A 26,742-nucleotide genomic window follows, 5' to 3' on the forward strand; every position below is an offset into this window, starting at 1 on the left:
GGGGGGGGGGTGGGGTGATGCGTGACAGGGGGTGGGGCCGCCCACAAAAGGGGGGGGGGGGGGGGGGAAGGGAAAAATGTAGTGTGTAGCTACTAATTCCAAGTAGAATAATGTTGGAAGAGACGACAGACAAAAACGAGACACTCTACCCACACCCAAAAAAGACACCCCAGTGTAAAGGAAGTGACGATTAGTGAGTTCTTTTTGTATGCTTTTGTACAGCGCGCGCCCCTTCCCCTTTAATCTACCAAAGGGGATCCCATCTGCCCTTGGAACAGATTCTTCCCCGTCCCTCTGGAGGTCTGTGCATGCTGCTGCCATTAATGGTGTTGTATTCTTTTGACCATGATAATAGTGTGGTGAAAATCTAATATTGTAACAGCCCTAGTTGACTTCAGTAGGTGATATTTAATATCTTAAATGATTTTGGGAGACTGTACCTGTTTGGAGTGGTTGTCCACCATACTGGAGGAGTCATCCACAGCCAGGCAGATCTGGTAGTTTCTCTTACTGGGCTTTGTTCTCCTCAGCCAGATCTTGTCCTTGCGGAACTGACTGGCGATGTAAGGAATGACCTTGCGCATGTTTAGACGTTTACCTGTGCGGAAGTCTCCCCTGTTTAGGATCATTAAACAGTGTTAATGGAAAAGTAAAATGTTGAGGAGAACTGAAAGAAAACCCAAATGTTGAGGGTCTGAACTGATAAATATGACCAATGAAAGAACTCTGCCAGAGAAGCTACTCCTTCAAAGGATCATTCCTGTGATCCTGATAGAATGGTTTTAATTGAAATGCTTCTTTTGAGGTTAGATGGGAAGGTAGAGGGACCGACCTGAGTTTGGCAGCCTGCGTGGGCTCCAAGACAAGGCGGAGCTGCTCACAGAGCTGCTGGGACAGAGGAGACGTCAGGGCCTGGTACTGATGCCACAGCACTGCTGCCACACTCTCCTGAGGGAAATGGAGTAATAAAGAAAAAAAAAAAGAACAGATGGAACAAACTAAAAATATTAGTTTCGATATGCGAGGTAAAGAGAAGAAGCTCAGTTGTCATGTGACTGGTGTTATGATGTCACCTCTTCCTGGGATCCTAAAGTCTGTCTCTGCCAGGCCTCCAACTGCAGCTCCATCTCTCTTCTCAGCTCTTCTGGGTTCTTCAGTTGTACCTGATATAACACAAATTGCAGTAATATTGTGAAACATTATTACAATTTCAAAAAACTGTTTTCTGTTTTAAAAAGTAATTCATTAATTGATGGCAAAGTTACTCCTTTACTCCAGTCTTCTGCATCACATGATCCTCCAGAAATCAGTCAAATATGATATGATATATGAAATATTTGCTGCTCAAGAAACAATTATTATATTTTTGTGGAAACCGTAACACCTTTTTTCTCCAGGATTTTTTAATGCATAGAAAGTTCAAAAGGACATTATTTATTCGAAATTTAAATCTTTTGCAACATTATAGATGTTTTTTTTTTTTACAGTCACTTTTGCTTAATTTTATGCATACTTGTTGAATTAAAGTATTAATTTCTTAAAAAAAAAAAAAAAACACATCTGACCCCAAACGTTTTCAGAGCAAGCATAAATCAACATACCTTTTGCATGTCCATCAGTAGTTCAGGCACAGTGTGGATGGTGGACTCGTCACTCCTCTCTTTCATCTCTTCTTCATTACTACTCCTCTGTGTCTCTGGCATCTCCTTTTCTTCAACATCGGCCTGTTTCTGTGCCTCCATGTCCCCACACTCCAAGCCTTATAGAGAATGGATGGATGTTAAACATGGACACACAGCTTACATGTATGTGTACACTATATTTTTGTGGAAACCGTAACACCTTTTTTCTCCAGGATTTTTTAATGCATAGAAAGTTCAAAAGGACATTATTTATTCGAAATTTAAATCTTTTGCAACATTATAGATGTTTTTTTTTTTACAGTCACTTTTGCTTAATTTTATGCATACTTGTTGAATTAAAGTATTAATTTCTTTAAAAAAAAAAAAAAACACATCTGACCCCAAACGTTTTCAGAGCAAGCATAAATCAACATACCTTTTGCATGTCCATCAGTAGTTCAGGCACAGTGTGGATGGTGGACTCGTCACTCCTCTCTTTCATCTCTTCTTCATTACTACTCCTCTGTGTCTCTGGCATCTCCTTTTCTTCAACATCGGCCTGTTTCTGTGCCTCCATGTCCCCACACTCCAAGCCTTATAGAGAATGGATGGATGTTAAACATGGACACACAGCTTACATGTATGTGTACACAGTTGCTGGATGTTAATATCACACCTTTCTGAGAAGCTTTATTGTCGTTTAGCTTCTCTGGTTTAAGCTCCTGGGCTTCAACCGCTTGCAGGTCCTTTTCTTCCTCCACATCCATTGCAATGTCTTCTTCATCCTCCTCTTCCTGTTTCACGCCAGTCGGCTTCTGCTGTTCTGCACTGGCAGCATCTACGAAGAAGTTAGTCAGAGAATGTGACTCAGGTGGTACCTCTTCTTACTCCTCTGTGTCTCTGGCTTCTCCTTTTCTTCCACATCGGCCTGTTTCTGTGCCTCCATGTCCCCACACTCCAAGCCTTATAGAGAATGGATGGATGTTAAACATGGACACACAGCTTACATGTATGTGTACACAGTTGCTGGATGTTAATATCACACCTTTCTGAGAAGCTTTATTGTCGTTTAGCTTCTCTGGTTTAAGCTCCTGGGCTTCAACCGCTTGCAGGTCCTTTTCTTCCTCCACATCCATTGCAATGTCTTCTTCATCCTCCTCTTCCTGTTTCACGCCAGTCGGCTTCTGCTGTTCTGCACTGGCAGCATCTACGAAGAAGTTAGTCAGAGAATGTGACTCAGGTGGTACCTCTTCTGCACACTGTTTACATGGATTAGAGCACGTTGCAGGGCAGATTCAAACCTCTTACTCAAATGAGCACACAGCTCAACATTTCTAAGCTACAAAATTAAATATTTGGTGTGCATTTTACACAAAACGAAAGACAGAAGATACATAATGGTAAATGAGTCCTCACCATATGTCTGAGCATCGTATTGCTCCTCTCCCTGTTTTATGTGCTCATACAAGTCAGATTCCTGTTGTGTGTTGGGCTGAGACTGATCCTGCGTTTTCTCCTCTCTGTTGTCAACAGTACGCAAACGCTTATTCACACGCTCATTATAATCACCCATTGAGCGTTCATTATCTGCCTGTCCAGGTTTGCGTTTGAAGCTCTGGTAAAAAAAAAAAAGAGAGGACATCAGCTTTTCTATATTACACACTTTAAAATAAAAAATAGCATCATGCCTTTATGTTGTGATTTGAAAACTGCACCACTCTCAGCAACAAGACAAAATACCACAATTAGATAAATGAGCAAATAATTATCAAGTGAAACAGCCCGTTATTGCACACACACTGACCTGCGTGTTTCTCTGCCTCTGTTTGCGTGAACTCATCCTGGCCATCAGCTTAGAGTCGTGCCCCTCAGACTGACTGGCATCCGCTGCGCCGCTGCCATCCTCCTGTGGACATGGATCATTAACTGAGCTTAGCTCCAAAATTATTACAAAAATTATACTGACTAGAGAAATTTCATTTTAAGATTTTAGTAAATAGCCACGACTTCTACAGGCCTGGAAATCAACTTTAATGTTCCCTATTGTTAAGTATATCTGAGTGAAACGGGACTTCATATTATCTACCAGGAACTGACTGGATTGTTGGATCTTTGTTTGCAAATTACTGCTATCTCATGTGACAGGTTGCTGGAAAGGAGCGATTATTGTCCCGCTGTTAATGTTTTGGATAAAAAAATTAAGAGGGCACATGATTAAAAAAAGAAAAGTGAAAAAGTGTGCACAGGTCAAAAACATGTTTTTTTGTTTCAAAGAAAAAATTATTTTTTTTCCCTTTTAGAAATAAAACTTGTTTTTGTAACGCTGACATCTGCAAACATTAAGCCTCTTTTTTTGCGCACCTCCTTTGCCTGGTCTCTTTCTGACGCGGCTCCAGCCAGCTCTACTGCGGTGTCACTCTGAACATTCTCCTCTCCTGTCTGTCCATCTGACGCATGTTCCTTCCTCTCGGCAGAATCCAACTGTGCTTCATCATCCTCACCCTCATTGTCCTCCTCCTGTGAAATGTCAGATTTCAATTATTATGCAAGACTTATCCCTCTGCATGTTTGTATAACTACACATTTCCATAACAAATTACTTTTGAACAACACACCTTTGGTTTTTGGCCTTGATCAGCTGGTATGGACTTGTTCTCTTCTCGCCCTTCTTCTTGTCCTTTGTTTTTCTCCTCCTTCTCCTCCTCCTCCTCTTCATTCTCTCCTCTCTCATCTGTTTCAGACTCTTGATTCTCTGATTTTTCTGCTCCTTCCTTCTCTTCTGATTTGTCGTCTTCTCCATGTTCCTCCATCTGACCTTCTTGTTGTTCATCTGTCATCTCATCTCCACCTTCCTCCGATCCATCTTTCTCTCCTTCCTTATTCTCATCCACCTCCATGAGTTTGTCATCTATATCAAACGGATTCTCCTCTGAAACAAAAGGAAACAGTGTGTGAAAAACAAAGCACAAATGAATAATAATTACAGTTAAACTTTTTAATACATGTACACTACCATTCAAAAGTTTGGGATCAACAAGAATTAAAAAAACAAAAAAAACAAAACACTTTATGCTTTTTGGCTAGGATTTATAATGCATTTATAATGTTACAAAATGTCTCTATTTCAAATGAATGCTGCTCTTTTGAACTTTCTATTCATCAAAGAATCCTGAAAAAAATGCATCATGATTCCCACAAAAATATTAAGCAGCACAACCATTTCTTGAGCAGCAAATCAGCATATTAGAATGATTACTGAAGGATCATGTGACACTGAAGTCTAGAGTAATGGCTGCTGAAAATTCACTTTTGCAATCACAGGAATAAATTACATTTTAAAAAATATATTAAAATAGAAAATAGTTGTTTTAAATTGTAATAATATTTTTCAATATTACTGTTTTACTGTATTTTTGATGCAGCCTTGGTGAGCACAAGACACTTATTTCAAAAACATTACAAAATATTACCAACCCTAAAGTTTTGAATGGTAATATCTTCTGTTAGAGAAGAAACTCAGCAGATGCCTGACTATTGAACATACCATCGCCTTCTCCTCCCTCTTCATCCTTGCCATCTTCATCCAGGTTGAGATCATCTGGCAGGTCCATGGCATCTGGTTCTGCTGCCTTCTCCTGCTTACCGTGGTACGGGTCTACTTCATTTTCATCAAACTCACGCTACAAACACACACACACACATATGAACATGTTGTTAAATATATACCTATAACTATACTCTCTTCCATTGAGAGACAGTTTTGATATTGAGAGAAAGAATGGTGAAGGACTGACCTCATCCACCTGTTCATGGATTTTCTCCTGTTCTTCCTCATCTTGTGAGTGATCTTTGTCCTGGCTCTTATCTTTGTTTGACTCTCCAGCATCCATGTTGTCATCCTTTGCCACCAGCCCTGACTCTCCCTGATCCATTCCTGGACCAGACTCTTCCTCTTTATCACTGTCAACATCATCATCATCATCCTCATCATCTCCCCACATTCTCTCATCCAGAGTATCTGTCTGACCATCACCCAGATCCCCCATCTTCTTATCCAGCTCCTCATCTTCTTCCTTATCAGAGTCTTCTTCATCATCCCCTAAACAGTAGACGAGAGATTAATGTCATCATGTTTTTTTCTAATCTTCAAATTCAAGTTAAGTATTGTCCAATTTGCATCTGCTAAAACCATTTTTAGTTCGACCTGTCATCTAATTGAGTAACAGTAAGTGCAGTCACCTGGCTCATGGTCTGTACCGTCATGCATCTTTCCATCAAAGTCATCAGACATCTCAATGGCATTGTCCTCCTCTTTGATGTCCTGTTTGTTTTGCTCCTCCTCCTCCTTGTCCTGACCCTCCTGGAAGGTGTCTTCAACCTGAACAAAGGCAAAAGTTCAGAAATTCAGTTTGACACCAGTCCAGATTTTAAGTTTCAATCAAGTTCAGAATTCCAATTTGAATCCAGTTCAGATTTGATTTTCAACTCCAGTTCAGAATTCAGTTTAACGTAAAATGAAAGTTCAATACCAATTTCAGATAGTTTAAATGTTTAAATGCTTTCTTAACAGCGGTTTACTCATACTAATGTACCTGATCCTCGTTCTCGATTTTGTCGCTGACGTCTTTTACTCCTTCACCTTCTCCTATTCCTCCACCCTCATAATCATGGAACTCCGTCGCTCCCTCACCGTCTCCTCCTCCCATCAGCTCCTGGGGCAGACAGAAACCCTGTAGAGTGAAAGCAGAGATAGGGAGAGAAAGAGATGGACAAAAGGACAGAGTAACAAAAATGTAAAAATCAAGACAATTAAATGTATTACAGATAGATATGGGAAAAGTGGTTTAAACGTCAACTAAATGATAATGTTGCAAACAGCAGCTTTTCAGATTGAGCAATTCTGTCTCAGAAAGGCTCCAGTGACCAATGAGGGAAAGCAGAAGACAATATACCTTCTGTGCGAGTTCAGTGAAGATGTTAGCGAGGACGGAGAGCAGCTTTCCTGTGGTACGGTGAGCTCCCATCAGTACAGCCAGATAATACCTCACCAACTCAGAGTACAGACACAGCATGGGCTCCAAACGCACCACACCCCTACATGCCTCTTTCAGTTCCTTCATATAAAAATATTCAATACACACATATCCACTGTTATTTTCAGACATAATCTGTTTGCAGATAATACTGTTGATGTTTGTGTGTGACTGACCTGTAGTTGGTGGGGCTGGCAGTCTCTTTGTTGTCGAAGTCTCTCTAACAGCTCTGTCACGACTCCATTGACCTCTGGTAATGAGAGGCTGGACACATCTCCACTCAGGTCTTCTTCCAGTAACCTGCTCAAGTGTCCCGGTTTCAAGAGCTCCTCTGCCACCTCTGAGTCACTCTCTAGAGAAGCACACATAAAATGAGCGCGCGCGCACACACACACACACACACACACACACACGGATCCCCTTAAACATGCTCTATGTAAAAGCCAAGGTGAATTGCCACCTCTCTTGTTTTCTGACTGCTGATCCTCCTGTTTTTCCATCTCCCTCCTCTTAACAAGCATCTGAACCGCACACAGAACCATGTTTATCACTTTCTCCAGCTGCCTGGAGAACTCAACAGAAAATGGATGGGAACGTCCTGCATGCAGAGAAGAAAAAAAGGGGGTAAATTTAGATCAATATAGACTACACTGATAAATTACAATGCAGGCAAGATGTTACTCTAATGACATTTTAGTAATTTTGTCATTTTATTTAATTTTTTATATTTCTCTAGTTTTTCCATCTATTATTTATATTTTATTTCAGCTTTATTTCAAAAATATTTTTAACAGTGTTAGTTAACAACAACAACAATGGTGTCAATGTATTGAAAAAGGAAGTAAGGACAGGACATATCAAAGGTCTGAACACAACTCTGTGCTCTTACGTTTCTGTGACTGTCTGATAGAGAGCAGGTGAGTCTTCCAGGTGGTGAACTCTGTGAGGCAGGTTTCCACCTCCGTCTTTACGGCCTGGAGACCGCAGATGAGGGCAGGCTGGGTATGGAAAACCGGAACACCTTTAGGAATAAAGAGTTGTTCTAGAGCGGGCATCTGACCCACCACAATGCCCAGCCGGTCCAGAGAGGAACAGCAAAGTGTGAAGTCATCCCTATAAGGAGGAGAAATTTAAATAATTTAAATCTAAATGGCGGTGGATTTAGACTAGAGTTCAGACTGAGGGGGGATGAGGGGCAAAATCTAGTTAGAAAAATGTATATATTGACTATAAAAATGTCCATGACATTGTTACTGATGACTTGTAGTCACCATTAGAATTTTTCACAACATTTCCACACATCCTGAACAGCTCAAGTGTGATGTGTCTCTCATACTTACCAGCTATGGATAACTCTTTCTGTGGATTCCTGGGCCAATCCATCCAGCTTCTCTTTCAGGTCTTTCACTTCCTTCATTAGGTTCTCCACCTTCTGCTGCACCTCCTTCCAAGCTTGCTCCCCTCGCCGCAGCAAGCATACCTGTGGCTGGATGTGTGGGGCCAGGGGAGACGGGTGGCTCAGTGTGGCTTGACCCTGCATGACCTCCCCCTCCCTGGCCTCAGCAGGGGCTGCAGAAGAACCTTCAGGACAGCACTGGAGGATCCAAGAGAGCTGCTTGAGAACAACAGAGCAGTGCAGCGCTGAAGACTGAGCCTTGGTGATCCAGTGCTGGAGAGGCTTCTGAGGAGGGAGACCGCTGACATTATCTTCAGAGCAAGGCGTGTCTGACTTGATGCTCTGGATACTGTCAATCAACTTCCTGTTGTTTTAAAAGGAAAAGAATTAGAAAACATGAAAACAGAAAATGCATACTGTATTTAAGCGGACCATTCAAAAGTTTGGGGTCGGTAAGATTTTAAGATCTTTATGAAGGTCACCAAATTTGCTTTTTAAAAAAAAAAAAAACAATAAAAACAGTAATATTGTGAAATATTATTACAATTTAAAATCTGTTTCAGCAGCCATTACTCCATTATTCAGTGTCACATGATCTTTCATAAATCATTCTAATATGCTGATTTTGAAGAATTTTTTTTTATTATCAATGTTGAAAACATTGCTGCTTAATATTTTTTTGTGGAAACTTTGATACATTTCTTTTCAGGATTCTTTGATGAATAGAAAGTTCAAAAGAACAGCATTTATTTGAAATAAAAACCTTTCATAAAATAATAATAATAATAATAATTAATCCTTGCTGAATAATTTACTGACCCCTAACTTTTGAATGGTAGTGTATCTAATGCATCTTGAAAGGGCAGTACCTGAGCTGGATCCAGTGCTCTGTGAGTCCGGCAAGCCTTTGTTTTTGCCTCAGCAAAAGTTTAAACAGGTGAGAAGAGAAACCTCTACATCGTTGTATGTTTCCCAGCCCAAGCTCCTAGTAGGACAGAGCAAGAATTAAAAAAAAATCTATCCCTTATTGCAGCACTCAGAGGACCACAATAAAACTTTCAATCTAAAGCAGACAGTTAATTTTGCTCATCGATTTGAGGACCTCACCTTAACAGCGCTTTGTAATGCCGTCAGCATGGCATTGCGTCTGGCCCAGGATCGATAGAAATACTTCTCACAGCCTTCCCATGCATCTTTCATCTCCGCAAATAATCTGTGAAAGTTATTTACTATCAAAATCAGGCTGTGACTCTTAGCTCTATGACAGGCACTAGTCTGCAGATGATGGTTACGTACGTGTGCTCTGTGCTGTCCTGTGTCTTGACTGCAGACAGGGCTATCTTCATCTCAATGGGCTGCAGACTCAGTGTCTCATTTGGGTCTGCTGTATGACCCCAAGCCAGACCCTTACGGTAGGACAGACCTGGACAGAAACAAAACTCTATCAATCTGCTGTCTGCATACACTTCAAGACTGTAGAAAAAGTGATAGACATTTGAGCACATAAAATAAAATGAACTTTTATTATAAAATGAATGTCTAAAAAATATAATTAAACAATATTTCCATTTTTTTGCATGCCCATGAGAATCCTGATTTATAAAAATCTATTTTCTAATACCACATGAAATGACTCAGACTGACCAATCTGTGCAAGCATCTTGAAGAGATCAGCTAGCGCTCTCTGTTTCTGCAGAAGGATGTGTTTGACCTCTGACTTTTGCTTCTCCTGCTCCATGCTGCGGTCCACCGTCAGGCTCTGCAGGGCCTGCACATTGGTAATTATCTCGGCTGGAACAATAACAAATTGGAGAAAAAGTTAGGTTTGAAAGATTTTCAAAATTCACACATCCTCACATTAATAAGCCACAAACATAACCTGGAACATGTTGAGTAAGCTCTACTAGCCTGACTACAGCAAATATGACAGCATAAAATAAATCTAGTTTAATAATAAGACAAAATAAACTCCTCTATGAAGTTCTCAGCCTATAAATGAAGGCAAACAGTGTTACCTGTGAACTGATCCAGGTCTTCTGAGAGCTCAGGCAGAGTGGTCTTCTTTACCAGTTGTACACACAACTTTTTCATCTTCCTCGTGAGGACAGGCAGACGGGCTTGGAGAGACGAGGGCTCTTTATCAGATGAGACTTCCTCTGGACCATCAGCCTGATGCATGAAAGCAATTAAATACAACTTTGTTACAAAAAGACACCATAAGGATAATTATGAGGAGAATAGAGTTGTTCTATTGTTGTAAGTCGCTTTGGATAAAAGCAATTTGAAGCATGTCATATTATTTGCAAAGAAAATGTCTCACTGGCAAAAGAGATACTCCAAAATTGAGTTTGAGATGGAAGTTAATATAAGTTTAAAATGACAGTTTGAACTGAGTTGGTATTTCAGCTTGAGGTTACAGTACCTGTAGATCTCTGCCCTTCCCAGGCAGGGTAGTTCTCAGTGCTCGATGAACTCTGTGCAGAGGAGTCTCCTCAGGCTGTGAATCCACATCATCCATGCTACTGCTACTGCCTTGCTCCACCAGACTCAGTGCACACGGCTCCTTCAGTGCCGCCTCAAACTTCTTCACAAACTTAAACAGGGTCCTGATGACAGACACAATGTCATAACGTTATTTATAAATCAATACAGCCAGTTTAATGTTCATTGTTTCAGCACTATCTCAAATATACACGACACAAGTCAAGTGTTGAAATGTAACAAACATCCTGATAAATGACAATATCATGTTGATGATGTGCTTTAAGCAGAAAATACGCTACAATTCAAAGGTTTTCAACAAGACATATTTTATGCTCACCATAGCAACATTTATTTGATCAAACATACAGTACAAGAAAATATTATTATAATTTAAATGTATCATTGTTGACGGAATGATTAGAGAACAAATCTATGTATAATTTATAATTTAAAGGCATCCTCTCTCCTCAGTTTCAATCTTCTTGCCATATTATTTCACAGAAATGAAGACTTAGTCCTTTATTTGTGAAGGGGGAGAAGTGTGGTTTCTCCAGCAGTATCTCTACCAATAGTGATTCATGCCCCCAAAAAGTCAGTGTGTGTTATGACGTGTGTCTTTTCCAGGACAATAACAGTGAAACTGTTCAATAGTTATGTTTAGTCAAAATTAGCAGAGTATTTATATATGAATAATTATAAACTATATATAAATAAACAATCATAGTTTCAAAATATATCTGCCCTGAGAAATATTTTGTTAAAAGTGTCAAACAGCCCTTGTCTCCCATATATCTAACTCTTCATAAATGATCCCATCACGCCACACAGACACGCACACAATCCCCTGCTACAAAGTCTTTCGTGTTTGAACTGATTTCCGGTCACACTTCTTGAGGACACCAACAGCTACAGACTGAAACATTTGTAAGCCTGCACAGTTCTGAGAAGAACTTCAACATCATGCACAAACCAGGTAAGACTGATTATCTATATTGTGTAAAACTAATATATTTAATGTCAAAACTATATTTATACTGTATTTTTTCTCAGATAATGTATCCTCTTTTCCACAGTATCACACAAGTCAACTCATCTTCAGAGATTATGAACGGAAACAGAAGTTTAGAAGGTTGTTGCAATGTTTTATCTATTTTTGTATTATTTTACCTATCCAATTAAATACTTACTGGTACTAAACATATTTTATGTCTTTTAGGGATCCTGCAAGATTTATAATGAGACCATGAGGAAGTAGTATTCATTCTGGAAAGGCCTAGCTGATACACTCAATCAAGGTTGTGGCAAAAAAATCCAAAGAGAGACCACAGTAAGTTTAGAAATTGACATGATGTAACTCTTTTTAAATAGGCTATTAGCCTGTAGTGAGTATTGTCAGTGGTTATATTACTGCTTTTTTGCAGATGGTGGAGACGAGGTCAACCACAGAAAGAGCACTATGGAGGACAGAAATGGTGGAACTCAAAGTAAGACGAGAAAGATGTTGTTGATGTGGATGCACGCAGGATCTACAGTGAGGAATGCAGTCTGCTGGGACACATTTCATGTGTTATTTACTGGCTTTGTTTGAAATCTTTAATTTATAGTAGAGGTATTTTTAAATGTTGTTTTCTGTTGAAATTGTTTTCTGATTTTATGTTTTAGATACTACTTACTGTTTTTTTTTATAAGAAAGACAATAAATCAATTATTGGTTAAACTATATTTTTTCTATCTGCACATCTGGCCTACAACCAATCAAATCGTTCACCTGTAAGGGTTTTGGGTGGGATAAATCTCAAGTTTACGAATGAAATGACTTTTGAGGAAAGTCTGTATGCTCAGTGGCCCAAAAGCGTAAAGGGGAGGGTAGAATGGCAAAAAGGTGTGAATGCCCCCTGAAAAAAAATATTTTTGGGAATTACTTGTCATGGCAACAAATGGCTGTTGCACGGAAGATTACCTCAGTAACATAAGTCCGAATTGTTATCTTTATGGCAACATAACATAACAAACATGGTAATTCTCATATCTGGTCCGTAATACACCCGGATTTGTCAGAAACTCTGCAGTGTTCCGTATACACCTCTTTTCATGCAGTGCATGATCCTTCAGAATTCATTCTAATATGCTGATTTGGCGCTTGGATCTTACTGACCCCAACCTCCAAACTGGTGGTGTAACTTCAAGTCAATCACCCTCACCTGTGTGTCTTCTCCACTGACTGCTTGATGGACCAAAAACTGACATCATTCCACTTGGAGATTTTGACAAAGTCCTATAAGCATCAAGATAAACATTTCATTAACTCAATAAAAAGAGACAGGAAAAAAATGCCAAAATTACATTCAACATTGGTCTTGCTTGCTTTGGTTTCACCTACTTTGAGCTCTTTCTCTATAGGAGACCTCAGCTGGGTGATCTTGTTCTGGATGCTCTCTGAGAACTGGGTGTAATATTTATAGAGATTCCACAGCAAACTGCAGAGCGAGTCTGTGAGGATAAAAGGAAGAAGTCATTCCTTTAATTTGGCAAGCATAGTCATCGTTTTGTCATACAACACTAATACACAAAGTAGCAAAGAAGTCCAAATAAATCAAACTGTACTATATCAACATTGTATATGTACTGTCCTATATATGCTACAATCTAGATTTTTCTTACCATGTCCTTCCTGTTTGGGAGCCAGCAGGACGTGGCAGTGAAAACCAAGCAACATGGACAAGCGGACAGAAAACTCTCCTAAGGTGGAGCCTTCAATGAAGGCCTGCAGGGTGGATGAGACTGACGAGAGGGAAAGATTCTCCACACCATCATCTGTTGGGCAAGAAATGTGTCATCCAATGCAAACAGATTAAATGTGATTAATCATTTATTGTACAATACAAAGTAGAGGAAAAAATATTATAGCACTACATATATAAAAGTGCATTTTGGTCACCATGTCTGGAGTCTGTCCTCTGCTCCTGTAGGTATCTCTCTATGAGTTGGTAAATGGACAACCAGTGCTTGGTTGAATTCTCAGCATGGCGCTTCAGTGCATTATCTAGGCTGCTCGACCAGCAGCTGCAGACATACAGTAGTTGAAACCAATTAGATCAAATCACTGATTAAAGCAACCTAACAAGTTTTAACCATCACCATCAGTTAAAGACTTCACGTTTCACTACTTACTTGAGCTCAAGTTTTCTCCACTGAATGATGAGTTGTGTGATAGCTTCCAGCTCATTCCTAAGAGACACTGCCCGGCTAGCATTGTTTTCCCAGTCCTGTGAGGAAAAATGAGAGAAGAGCTGCTCATAAACTGATATCTGAAACTGATGACCTACTGTAAGCTGTGCACTACTGTGTATACTACTGACCAGTGTTTTGACCACTACTGACCTGTGCTTTGCTGAGCAGGATCTCCAGACCATTTAGGAACTTTGCTAGAGGGCTGGACAGACTGAATGCCAATATCCTCTCGATTACCATGGTGATCTGCGACACATATAACAGAGAGGTATTTGAGAAAAAGCCAAATGTTTTAACAAACTTCATTGCAAATTGAGTTTCAAACCTGACAATAAATATTTTTAATTCAATTCAGGTTTATTAAATAAAACTGTAAAGTAAAGTGTTTTTCACAATAAATGTTATTTAAAAGCAGCTCTTTTTAAAATAAGACATATTTAATAAATAGCTTAAAAATACACCACCGTTCATTTTTTTTAATGAATTCAATAATTTTGCTCATCAAAGATGCATTGAACTGATCAAAAGTGACAGTAAAGACACTTGTAATGTTACAGAAGATTTCCTTTTTTTTTTTTTTAAATGCTGCTCTTCTGAACTTTATATTCATTAAAGAATCCTGAAATAAAATCTGTCATGGTTTCCACAAAAATATTAAGCAGCACAACTGCTTTCAACATTGAAAATAATAAGAAATGTTTCCTGAGCACCAAATCTGCACATTTTAATGATTTCTTAATCATGTGACACTGAAGACTGGAGTAATGGCTCCTAAAATTCAGCTTTGGCATCACAGGAATAATTTACATTTTAAAATATATTAAAATAGAAAACGGTTATTTTAAACTGTAATTATATTTCACAATATTGCTGTATTTTACTGTATTTTTGGTCAAACAAATGCAGCTTTGGTGAGCATAAGAGAATTTCCTTAAATTTAAAACATTAAAAAATCTTACCAACCCCAAACATTGAACAGTAGCATACATTTTGTAAAGTCGCTTTCTTTTTGCCTAAGTTCCTTGGGGGTCCCTTCAACCCAATTTAAAAAAAACCTGAAATAGATCATAGCAATGACAGTGACAGTAACAGCCTCTCTCACCTGAACAAGTGCAGGGTGTTCGGGCCAGTCGTTCAGGCGCTGTCTTACAGCCTTATTCAGCTGTTCTAGCGCTAGCAGGCAGATCCGGGCCTGACTCATATTAGGGTCTCTGTAGAAGTCATATGGACCATCACTCTGCAGAATCAGTCCAGCTGGACCTCCAGAACCACTCACAGTGTTCTGGAGCAGAGTGCTGAGGAGAAGCTGAGAGCCCATCAACTTAGGGTCCACTTCACAGTCTGAGAGAAAAGGGGATAAACAAGGAAAGATCAGATGATGAGATGTGTGGGAGCCGTGGTTTTCTGATTTGCATAAAATCATGCCTTCATACCCATTAGATGGTAGAAGCGGCCTATCAGTGGAGCTATGATTTGATAGGATGAAACCAGGGCACTGATGTGGTCTTTGGTGTGACTGGTTGGCAGGCTGGGCTGGTACCACAGTGACTGAGTGTAAGACAAGCAGAGTCTCTGATGGACCTGAACCACTTTGCTCATGCTGCTGACTGATAGGAAGCTGCTTGTCTCACTAGATGATTCCTCCATATCTGTATCATCGTTGTCCTCTATGATTATTGGCTGATCAAGACTAGGTTCTGAAGTGATATCAGCAAAATCCTGTGGAAAAATTGGAGAAAACATTGACCAAACAATGGTCTGACAACAATGGAAAGGGCAACAAAAGATGCAAGTGTATGTAAATAAATTAAATCACACATAAAAACTCGCATTTGACCCATTTAGTCCATGTTTACCTTGTGATAAGAGGGGAAAGAGCATCTGAACTCTCTCTCTTCCTGCTGGTCCTCTGTAAGGCCTGTCCCATGTAGACGAGAGCGACTGCGGTACAGACTGGCTTCCATCTGCTCTTTTTCTCTCGCTCTCTTCTCCTGCTCATCCCATTCATTCACTATAGCCTGAAAAAAACATCACAGTCTGCTACAAAATCACTTCCGCTGACATCACAATAAGCTTGCTCACTAAAGCCTGTGAACAATATGTATTGTCAAAGACAATAAACAATTTATTATTACAATTTTTTAGCTTTAATTCAATAACATAAAATCTAATTATTTTACAAAACCATTAAATAAAATCATTTTATTATTATTCAATTATTATATACTATTTTTCCTTTCAATCAGAATGTCTATATCTATATACTAACTAAATTAACAAACTAAATATTTAAAATAATCAAAATTTCATTTTCAAAAATATAGATAAAATAAAATAGCATTATCAGATGTAAATCTTAAATTAAAAAAACAAAACTTAAAAGAAAATGAGAAATGTTGCCTTGGCAACTAACTGAATAGTTGAAGTAATAAAAACTAAAACTGAAATAAATATAAATTAAAGCTATATAGAAATAATAACGAAACATTACTTACTAAAATGTAAATGAAACTGAATTGAAAACAGAAATAAAAGCCAACACAAAATATTAATAAACAGCAAAATAGTATATTTATAATACCAAAATAACATTGATATATCCACATTGTGCATTTATTTATTTATTACGCAGAAGTCTTATTTATGTATTATAAAAAAATGAAAGGACACCACATTATTTAATAATTAAATAATTATTGTAATTAAATTTAGGATTTCCTCCTGTCATGTTCTGGGCACAGTTTTATGCTTTGGGATATTTGTACTTCATATCTCACCTGGCAAACATGTCTGAAGAGTTTTTGCGTCTCTGCACTCAGATGTCCAGCACTCAGTGTGTGACTCTGTATGTACAACAGTGCATTCAACAACAAAACTGCATGATCTGGGATCACACGGCTGACCTCTGTTGCTGGCAACTGCTTTCCCAGGCCCTTTAGCATATGCAGGCATTCTCTTGAACACAGGTAGTCCGCACAGGCCAGATCAGAAGATGCTGCTGGACTAGGAAAAGCTAGCATAGTGGACACGAGACGTGCCAGACCTGGTTGGGCAGTAATCGAGGAGGACACCTGAGATGCCAGGAGTCGCATGCCATGCTGTACTTGCAAAATTGCTGCCCGTAGGGGCACAACCACATCAGGATAGAGCGGGTACTCCTCAACCAGCCGCTGGGCAAAGCGGTGCTGTGAAGCCTGCCAGACTGCCTCCTCCTTCAACAAACCCTGAATTCCCAGCCTTGATTTTGGCCCCGGGGCCTGTAAGGCCTTCAGGAGGTGGGAGAGCAGGTCACCCACTGCAGCTGGTTGGCCGATGCTGCACAGATAGTGCTGAAGTTCTTGATACAGGCGACCATATTGGTGGTCAGGGGGGCGGCAGGCTTGTTTACGACTCAGTTCACAAATCTGCTCCTTCACCTGCTGCATACGGATCCACAAGTACCTATACACAAACAACAAGAGATTTCAACATCCAATTGGAAAACTGTATTCATTTAGATTTGCTGAAATTACAGTTAACACATAAATTACAATAGTCAGGGGTTAAAACAAAAAAAAATCCTGAGCCTGAACTTTTTCCGGGGGAGGGGGCGGGGCAGCATATGCAAAGCATGCAATGACTGTGGCAACTTTAACATTTGAAAGGATACTATGCCAAAGTTATTGCTTTCTTTATTCAAACTGATTTTTTTTCATGAATATATGGTTGACCTGAAGAATGAAAGCTGTACCATACACTTGGAAAATTATGAGCTATATCACCGCTTATCGACACTAGGGGTGTGACAATACATTTAGCTCACGAGATGAGACAAAATACAGATACTTGGTTCACTAGAATGTGACAATATTTTAATACTACTTTAAAAGACAAATATTTTGTCATTGAAAATTTCTTTAATTACAAAAAAGTAAAACAATGCAGTTGTATTTAGATTTAATCTAGGGCTGTAACTAATGATTATTTTGGTAATCAAGTAATCTACTGATTATTTTGACAACTGAGCAATCTGATATTTTTTTAGTAACAAACAGACCTAAGTGAAAACCAGGCTTTAGTATGGTTTATATTATATAAACTAACGATGAGGCAATAATAATTGGCTCAAATAAAATATTAAAACCAAGAAATTACATGATTGTATTGAACAACACTGTTAAAATACATAAGCCTATACATAATATGAACATAACCAACTTAAGTACATTAAGTACGACCTGGTGACGTTTCACTTTACAGCGTGATTAAACAATGTTTAAATCCATTTAATTTGAATATTTGGCCACATGCAGAAACTTTTATTTTGAAATCGCGGTGTACAACACATGGCATATTTAGACATAAGTTGATGTATTCTCCTGTGTTGGCAAAGGTTTATAAATGATTTACGTTACAAATCTAGTGAGATAATGCACACTGTTTTTCCAGATGAACGTTAAGCAATTAAAATTCACGGCATATACAGAGGAAGAGTTTAGCCCCTTTCACACATACAGTACTGGTAAATTACCAGTAAGTTACCATTAATAGATCATATGTGAACAGGACCTTTTCAAAAATCCTGGTAAATTTGTTCTGGCAATCAATCATTTTATGGAGATGACATGATTACTCTCAGCTGTTTCCAAAGCTTCGCTGCTTTTTAATTAGTTATTCATGTAAATATGCACTAGAGGCACATCTTTGACCATTGCGCCTCGCAGCTTTTTGTAGAGCTTCTCCATTCATTAGCTGTGACTCTACAATTGGATACTATTATGCGCGTCTCGTGTTTATAAGAGCAAAACATTCTGATTGTCTAGTAATGTTAGTTTGGTTGAGAGTGAATGCTGTGCTCCTCTCATACCATTGGCAGGCGAACTCATGGACTCGAAAGTGATATCAATCAACAAGATTTTTTTTTTAATTTAGGACTCTTTTTTTCCACAGCCAAACGCTGCACGCCGGAGATCTGGCACGTTGCCGGAGAACTTTAAGCCCTGAATAGTGTTAAAGATTTACTTTAGGAATTACATTACAGCAAAGGTCTAACATCTAAATATAAAAATAGCATGCACTATTAAAAATCCAATATCGGTTGATATTTGCTGAAAATCTCTCATATCAACCGATAACTAATATGGTGCCAGTATCTAGTGCATCTATACAAATATGCTTAGTATGTTGTAAAAACGGGAATTGAGCATAAACAAATAAACTGGCTTAAAAATCTCTCATGTCCACTGATAACTGATATGGTACCGATATCTTGTGTATTCATAAAAATCTGTATAGTAGGTTGTAAAGCAGGGTAATTGAGCATAAACAATTATATATTCAATATCGGTTGATATTGGCTGAAAATCTTTCATTTCAGCACCGATATCTCATGAATTCATACAAATCTACATAGTAGGTTATAAAAACAGGAACTGAGCATTGGCCGATTATTGATTTGGTACCGATACCTTGCAAGTCCATTCAAATGTACGTAATAGGATGTAGGTGATGGACGCTGGATATTTCATTACCTGATGCGAGGATGCTGGAAGTTGTCAGTTGTGCTACTCTCCTCAAGCTCCGCCCCTGTGAGCAGCTGCGAGGACAGACTCCGCCCTCTCCACTCTTCCTGTAGCAAAGCAAGCTGAGAGACACAAAGAAAGTCATCTTAAGGTGACCTGCATGTAGTTGAAAAAAGGTTGCAATAGATCTCTAGAAATATCACAAAAGCTACCACTTGCACTCTCACCTCTTCTTGTGCATATCGGAGTTTATATGACCTTTTTACTGCAGGGTCAAAAATTGTTTGTGGAGCCCAAACTTGGATTTGCAGCAGACCCATATTCACCCAGAAAACTCCAGACCGGGCAAGTTGGACCGAATCATGTGCCCGGTTGTGTGCAAACTGTGTCAAGCATGTCACTAGGGTATCCAGAAAGCCCTCTGGGAGCAGGTTTTCTGGCAGGCCTTCTCTGAGGGAGATCTGAATCTCCTGGGCTACAGCAATGGGGTCCAGCCCTTCAGTTAGACTGTCACAGGATTCTGCATAGCTTTCCTGTAATCCTGGAGACAACAACTCAGAGAGAGACTGCAGTTGTCTACGCAACACAAGTCCTTGCAACCTACAGTCGGTTAATCTACAGAGAATGAGGGAGGGCGTGAGAGACAGAAGAATAAAAATAAATCACTGAAGAACAGAAACGACAAAAATATAAAACATTACTATAAAATTTAAACATTTAAAATATATTTAAATAAATATAAAAGATATCAAAATACCATACTGTTCTTAAATACTCAATCTAACATGACATGTATCTGCTTTACCTAACTAGTGATATGTGTCTCTACCTGAAGTCAGCAAGCTCAGGCATAGCCATATTATCCCAGATCACAGCACTCAGATCTTGTAGTTGCCCGGTTCTCTCTCTCCACTCGCCCAGGGTCACCCGTGATGATGACAGGAAGTGTGACCCCGATGGATCCCATCGGCCACCAGCATCAGTGCTGCTTAGAACTCCCAGCATGCAGCGGGACCACACTGCACGACTTAGCATGCCAGGACCCTTCACATCACATCAAGGTTATTTATGAAGATATAAGTTATTTCTACATGTTAAATAATATGTTAAATACAAATAACAAAAAAACATTGTTTTTAGTTCTTCCTCCACAAACACGCACACACACACACACACCGTATCAGATGGTCCCAACAGTGATCTGGAGTTCATGTGCTCCTCAGGGTTCAGTGGATTCCACTTCAGCCAGCGTTCAGGGTCAGAAGTCACGCTGCTGCTCCATAACGCTGCCAGTGTCTCAGACAGCAGCTCACACCACACCAGCGGCAGCTCCTCCACAGGCTGGTGAGGGAATTACAAGAAGATTGATCAGATTTGAAAACTGAGATGAACTAAAATTAATATTTTAGTCCCTAGTGCAGCATGTGTTTCTCAATAAATAAAGAATTAAAATATTTATATATAATTTATTTATAAATGGAATGTTTAACAAAGGTCATTTGAATTGTCTGCATGGTAAATGTATGATCAAGCTTAATCATTGTATTGTTTGTATGGTGAATTCAATGATCATCAATATGGTCATTAACGATAACACCAGACTGATTATGAAGGTGTTTTGACAGACCTGCTCAGTGCCGAGCAGGAACCAGATAGGCTGCAGCTGTCTGATGTTCATGGGTGTCGACTGCATACAGAAACGCAGATGGTTAGAGATGGACCTGCGCAGACCATCTTCTGCCTCCTTACTGCTCCTGCAGAGCAAATTATACAACACAATATGAATAAAACATTTCAAAGAACAAAAAAAAGTCTTAAGAGACCTGTGCTACAAAATCATATGTCTTTACAAAATCAAGTCTAATTTCCAGTGTTGTTATGGTTTACTAAAATCAAAACTTATATAACATTTTTGTAAATTGAGATAAAGTTGAAATAAAATGAAATATAAATATTATATTAAAAAAAGTTCAACAGCAAATTAGAAATGTTGCAATTTGAAGTACTAAAATTACTAAAACTGAAATAAAATAAATTGAAGCTAAATAAAAAAAAAAAAAAAAAAATATATATATATATATATATATATATATATATAATAAAAATGAAAAAAGCATATAAGCTAATTTAAATATTTGTTTTAATATTAATATATAAACAACAATAATAAAATAATACTGACAATGTCAATAACCTGCCAAATAAATTATTTTACAATGGTTAATAATTTGATACCACAATCATACCTTGGTGTGACTGACAGGTACAGTAGATCTGTGGTGACTTTCATTTGGTTTAGGACTGCCAACTCCTCCAGCGCAGGCCAAAGTTGAGCCCTGCGTGCAAGCTGCAGTAACACCTCCCGGCCTGGTGCGGCACGGTCTCCTACTTCTTCCTCACTATCATCTGAAAGAGTGTCCAGCAGGCCACAGGAAGCCATATGACCCTGCTGCTGATCCACACAGCTCACAAGCCTCTCCAGAACACCTAGATAGAAAGTCAAGTACATTTTGTGTTATTAATCTAAGTGGTCAGTGTTTGGCTGGTTTTACGGCCTAGCACTACACCACTTCATGCCCATAATGCTTAAGAATGACTGTTTACCTGAGCTCTGAGGCTCCAGCAGGAGATTGGCTTGAAGCACCAAACCCCAAGCTTCCAGCAGAGCTTCTTTGGAGTCGATTCCCATGGCCACACCACGGAGACGAGACACCTCTTGTTTCCATAGCGATGCGAGGCTGTTGTCAAGGCGCAGGTCCCTAACATCCAAAGCCCTGCACAGCACTCGCAGACGGGCTGCACATTCAGCCACTGCCTCCAGCTGCACAGAAAGAAGGGCATCTGAAACTTTTGCTTTTATAAAACATACACTACCATTCAAAACTTTGGGGTCGTGAAGATTTTGTTTAATGAATACCTTTTATTCAGCAAGAACAAATAAAATGGATCAAAAGTGACAGTAAATACATTTCCATTTCATATAAATACTGTTCTTTTAATCTTTCTATTCATCTAAAAATAAATCTTCTGAGAAAATGTATCATGGTTTCTATAAAAATATTAAGCTGCACAACTGTTTTTAACACTGATAATAATAGGTTTCTATCACACCAAATCAGCATATTACAATGATTTCTGAAGAATTAAGTGACACTGAAGACTGGAGTAATGGCAGCTGAAAATTCAGCTTTACCATCACTGGAAAAATTACATTTTAAAATATATTATGCAATAATGTGCAATATTACTTATTTTACTACTTTAATTTTTCTCTAAATCTGACTCTGAGAAACGCACAAGAATCCCAATGTGCCTGTACTGTAATGTACCTGTGCAAATGGCAATAAACTTAAATAACAATAATAATAATATTAAAAAATAAAAATATTTTAAATTGTAATAATATTTCACAATATTGTTGTATTTTACTAGATTTTTTTATTTTTTGAAGTTTTGAAGTTTTGGTAGTGTACAACAGGTTTTTTAGCCAATAAACTAGACTGTTTCCCAATCAGTAACATACAACTAGCTGAATTTTACATTAAAAAGAAAATCCCTCCAAACTTTTGAACGGTAGTTTATAATATAAAATGAGAGGAAATAATTGGGAGAGAAAAAAGGAATGGGATCAAGACACATCACAATCTGGACCTGAACCTGTATAACCCAATGAGTAAAACAGATCAACACTGCTGTGCCATGGAATTTCAAAAGGTTACAATTTCTTTGTGTCCTATATATCGCCTAACCTTAAATGGCAGTGGCTTTCCTAATGTTTTCTGAATGCCCTTCAGAGCAGAAGCCACAGCCACAGAGCTGGAAAGTGTGTTCTGGATGGCCGTAGAGATGGTGTGTAGTTCCTGTTGGACTCTAAAATGAACATACACAACATAAATACAAACAAACAAACACTATAGAGAACATTACATGATGTATTTTTATCACATAATAAAGCCATTACTCACTCATAGTCACTATCCCCCATCAAAAGCTGAGGCAGCCGCAAAATGAGATTTTTGTGCACCCACTGCCAGTGCAGGGACATCACACACACACCCCGAGTATCGGCAGACAGAGAGTTGCACACATGCCAGAAACGATCCCTCCACTGCAGCAGCTGCAGGATCTGGACACACAATCACACAATCACATCACCATAAACCAACTGCAGAACAGAGCAGCATGGCTATATTGACAGTGTTCTGAGGAATAACGTTCTGACCTCAAACATGAGGTGGTCAGAGATGTAGGGCTGGCCTGACTGTACAGCTTGCAGTACGAATGAATCCCACAGGTCGAAGAATGAGCGCAGGTGGACCAACACTGGATGAGGCAGGTGGCCTATGTCAACAGTCCCTATAAAACCCAACTTTATAATGTGAATAGTGACATACAACCCAGGCTTTTTCACTGAATGTTGATAAATGGATTTATAAATGTCTTCTAATATCAAAAGTGTATTTTTAACAAGGCTGTGGGAGTGTGTCCACCTTTTGAGAAGGCAGTGGTCAGCCTAAGGGCACTGTTATAAGGCGAGCTGTTTCCAGTACTGCTGTTAATAGCTGCTCTCTCCTCTCTGTCCATCAGCAATATGATTCTTTCAAAACATAAAATGTTAGTTTCTAGACATTCTATTTTACTGGAATGTTTTTGTAGTAAAAATGATAAGGACTTACCTGTTGGCAACAGCGTTCAGTGCTTCCATGAATTCCATGTATCTCTCCTCGTCCTCAAAGTTGCAGGTGTTGGCCAAAATGTCCAAGTACTGCTTGTTCCAGCGCATGTCTACCAGAATCCTATAGTCATCTGGTGAAGAAACTAAATATAGTAACTCCACAAGTCAACAACTGAATATGATGGGTTTTTTGGAACTATGATTCTGAGTATTCCAGAGTACATGTTAAAGGCCGTGAGTTATTATGAAAGTTTTTAGAGTAACAGTCACTGATTCTTCATGCACAATTAGACCAAGGGTATTTTCGAAGAAAGAAAACAAGGCTGAATATTATTTCAAGTGGTCTTAAAGTATGGATATGTACCTGTGCTGTGTGGCTGCAAGAGCTCTGCCAGACATTTGCCTTTCCCGATGAGCTTGCTGCTGAATACGGCCTTCAGCGCTGTGCATCCTGCCTCCAACTGCATCAGAGCTGCATCTGCACGCACAAGTATGATCTCAGGACTGTGATAGATAAGCACTCAAGTAGAATGACAACACAAGCATTATTAAACACATTAAAGGGGTCATATGATGCGATTTCAATTTTTCCTTTCTCTTTGGAGTGTTACAAGCTCTTGGTGCATAAAGAAGATCTGTAAAGTTGCAAAGACTAAAGTCTCAAATCCAAAGACATATTCTTTATAAAAGTTAAGAGTCAACCACGCCTACCTAAAACGGCTCGTTCTAACACGCCCCCACATGTCTACGTCACGATGTGGGAAGATTTGCATAACACGGCCCAAATGTTCACGCAAAGAAAGAAGGCGTAACTTCGATTCTCACTGTAGTATTGTTGTTGCGGTGTGTTTCGTTGTGAAACCAAAACTACTTTGTTTGGCCTTCCAAATCTCACTCTAGCTCTTTTGGAAGGACATGACTAGAAATCAGTGGTTAAGTTGTATTTACAACACTGTTCCAGAACAGTTCAACCCAAATATTAAGATGTGTGCAGCGCATTTTATGGAGGACTGTTTCCTGATCCTGGGAGAGTAGACTACAATGCCGGCTGTTCTGACTCACAGACTGTAAGTACGTTTTCATATTTAAAGAATTTGCCACTGATGATTCAAACGTGAGTTTTGAGCAGTGTAGAGTAGCGCTTGTTGTTTGTCATTTCTCCGATCACAAATGCAGACATGGCTTTATGTTTACGCGGCACGATGCAATGCAGCGTGTAAAAAGATAATATAAGTCATTATAATCAATAATTATGTCCCCACTGGACACAACAAATGCCTCGTTTGTAATGGATTTTATTGGTTTTGTCTGGTCGTGCCGGGAGACTGCATCACAGTATGGTAAGGGGCGTAACAGAAGCTTGAGGTATCCGGCCAATCACAACGCACTGGATAGCTGGCCAATCAGAGCACACCTCGCTTTTCAGACCGATGAGCTTTGTAAAAATCGATGCGTTTCAGAAAGGCAGGGCATAGAGGAGAAACAATAATGTACAGTATGTGGAAAATAATGTGCTTTTTGAACCTTAAACCGCATAAACACATTTCATTACACCAAATACACAAAATAATGTTCTTTTTAGCAACATCATATGACCCCTTTAAAAAGGCTGTTTTTTTCTATACAGCCTACCTGGTGCATGTTTGTAAGTTTTGGTAAGGTGGGAGAGCCAGCTGGTTCTGAGGACCCAGTCACTGTGAGAAGCTCTTTCTGTCAGTATTTTAACTGCTGTTGGGAGGAGGCACAGTGCATTCTCAGCTCCACCGTCCAGTCCTCCACCTCCAGAAAACTGCAGCCCATCCAGCACAGCACCGCTCTGCATCGCCCTCTGCAGGTCAACCAGGCTCAGTGGACGATTCCTGAATTAGTAAAAGCTTATTATTATAATTCTCAATAATATATTATTATATAACTAGTTATATAATTTTTTTGTTTTACAAAAATGTAAAAAAGTTTTTTTTGCTAACATTTTTGCGAACTGAAATAATAAAATAAAATAAATTACTAATAAATGAAATTTTCATGGTTAAAAAACAAAATAAATAAACAATGAATTCATTTGTTATGATTCAGTTTTAACTGCAGTTTCACTTGTGCATTATCTATTTATCAAACAAACAAACAAACACAAAAATACTGATTTGAGCTTAAATGATTATGTGAAAAGAAAGAGTTTGGAGTATTACGATACTTCAGCAGCTCTAAAAAAAACTACAACTCAAATAAAAATAAATAGATAAATATACAGAAAAAATTTGACGCTAGAAAAAATAACCTAAAAACTAAAACTGAACTAAAAACAAAACTAAACTAAACTTTAATTATGAAATGCTTTAAAAATGAAGTAAAAAATATGAAAATGGAAATCGAATTAAAATGGAAATGTACTTTTTTTTACATTCATTAAAATTAAAAATTAAATAACTTTAAATGTGAATAACTTTCATGAGCACAAACAATATTAGAATCTCATTAACAACCAATGAGGTGGCCAATAATGAAATACAAAATGATTTGTATGTATAGTGTAATTCGGACCTTTTTCCGTATAGACTGAGAGTGTTGAGGCAGTACAGGAGGACCTGTCCGTCTCTCTGGACACTGGAGAAACACGAGTCCTCAGTGCACAGCAGGGCTGAGGGGATGCAGTCCGGCCACACGCCCGCACACAGAAGCCCACTGCCCCAGTCCTCAGAGTCCAGCACTGCCAACTGCCTCTCAATGACTTCCTGAGTCAGCTGAGACAGGAAGTGAGAGGTGAGGTTGATGTGTCATAATTTTATGGCATCATTATATTTTA

The 26,742-nt window shown here is 38.8% G+C and overlaps 1 protein-coding gene across 1 annotated transcript in view; it reads right to left on the reverse strand.

Moving 5' to 3' along the window:
- Nucleotides 1-26,742, reverse strand: part of LOC107597457 (midasin-like) — a 59,005-nt gene that overhangs the window by 3,936 nt on the left and 28,327 nt on the right. The window contains exons 48-96 of the mRNA XM_016288523.1: nt 26,481-26,680; nt 25,575-25,801; nt 24,307-24,420; nt 23,944-24,073; nt 23,758-23,864; nt 23,490-23,623; nt 23,233-23,393; nt 23,017-23,137; nt 21,872-22,088; nt 21,514-21,754; nt 20,895-21,021; nt 20,444-20,608; nt 20,097-20,311; nt 19,495-19,882; nt 19,277-19,389; nt 16,544-17,207; nt 15,623-15,784; nt 15,200-15,485; nt 14,869-15,107; nt 13,917-14,012; nt 13,707-13,801; nt 13,474-13,598; nt 13,197-13,349; nt 12,916-13,025; nt 12,737-12,810; nt 10,474-10,657; nt 10,067-10,220; nt 9,696-9,842; nt 9,348-9,474; nt 9,159-9,264; nt 8,921-9,036; nt 7,996-8,415; nt 7,545-7,768; nt 7,116-7,253; nt 6,832-7,007; nt 6,575-6,736; nt 6,215-6,352; nt 5,862-6,000; nt 5,417-5,721; nt 5,167-5,302; nt 4,238-4,551; nt 3,984-4,139; nt 3,427-3,528; nt 3,039-3,237; nt 2,668-2,829; nt 2,059-2,216; nt 1,074-1,163; nt 833-948; nt 441-615 (exon numbers count right to left, since the gene is read on the reverse strand). Of these exons, the coding sequence (XP_016144009.1) occupies nt 441-615; nt 833-948; nt 1,074-1,163; nt 2,059-2,216; nt 2,668-2,829; nt 3,039-3,237; nt 3,427-3,528; nt 3,984-4,139; nt 4,238-4,551; nt 5,167-5,302; nt 5,417-5,721; nt 5,862-6,000; nt 6,215-6,352; nt 6,575-6,736; nt 6,832-7,007; nt 7,116-7,253; nt 7,545-7,768; nt 7,996-8,415; nt 8,921-9,036; nt 9,159-9,264; nt 9,348-9,474; nt 9,696-9,842; nt 10,067-10,220; nt 10,474-10,657; nt 12,737-12,810; nt 12,916-13,025; nt 13,197-13,349; nt 13,474-13,598; nt 13,707-13,801; nt 13,917-14,012; nt 14,869-15,107; nt 15,200-15,485; nt 15,623-15,784; nt 16,544-17,207; nt 19,277-19,389; nt 19,495-19,882; nt 20,097-20,311; nt 20,444-20,608; nt 20,895-21,021; nt 21,514-21,754; nt 21,872-22,088; nt 23,017-23,137; nt 23,233-23,393; nt 23,490-23,623; nt 23,758-23,864; nt 23,944-24,073; nt 24,307-24,420; nt 25,575-25,801; nt 26,481-26,680 (8,808 nt within the window). The remainder of the gene's footprint in view (nt 1-440; nt 616-832; nt 949-1,073; nt 1,164-2,058; nt 2,217-2,667; nt 2,830-3,038; nt 3,238-3,426; nt 3,529-3,983; nt 4,140-4,237; nt 4,552-5,166; nt 5,303-5,416; nt 5,722-5,861; nt 6,001-6,214; nt 6,353-6,574; nt 6,737-6,831; nt 7,008-7,115; nt 7,254-7,544; nt 7,769-7,995; nt 8,416-8,920; nt 9,037-9,158; nt 9,265-9,347; nt 9,475-9,695; nt 9,843-10,066; nt 10,221-10,473; nt 10,658-12,736; nt 12,811-12,915; nt 13,026-13,196; nt 13,350-13,473; nt 13,599-13,706; nt 13,802-13,916; nt 14,013-14,868; nt 15,108-15,199; nt 15,486-15,622; nt 15,785-16,543; nt 17,208-19,276; nt 19,390-19,494; nt 19,883-20,096; nt 20,312-20,443; nt 20,609-20,894; nt 21,022-21,513; nt 21,755-21,871; nt 22,089-23,016; nt 23,138-23,232; nt 23,394-23,489; nt 23,624-23,757; nt 23,865-23,943; nt 24,074-24,306; nt 24,421-25,574; nt 25,802-26,480; nt 26,681-26,742) is intronic.

The sequence above is a fragment of the Sinocyclocheilus grahami genome, unplaced genomic scaffold, assembly GCF_001515645.1.
Source record: "Sinocyclocheilus grahami isolate Dianchi unplaced genomic scaffold, SAMN03320097.WGS_v1.1 scaffold232.1, whole genome shotgun sequence".
Lineage (NCBI taxonomy): Eukaryota > Metazoa > Chordata > Actinopteri > Cypriniformes > Cyprinidae > Sinocyclocheilus > Sinocyclocheilus grahami.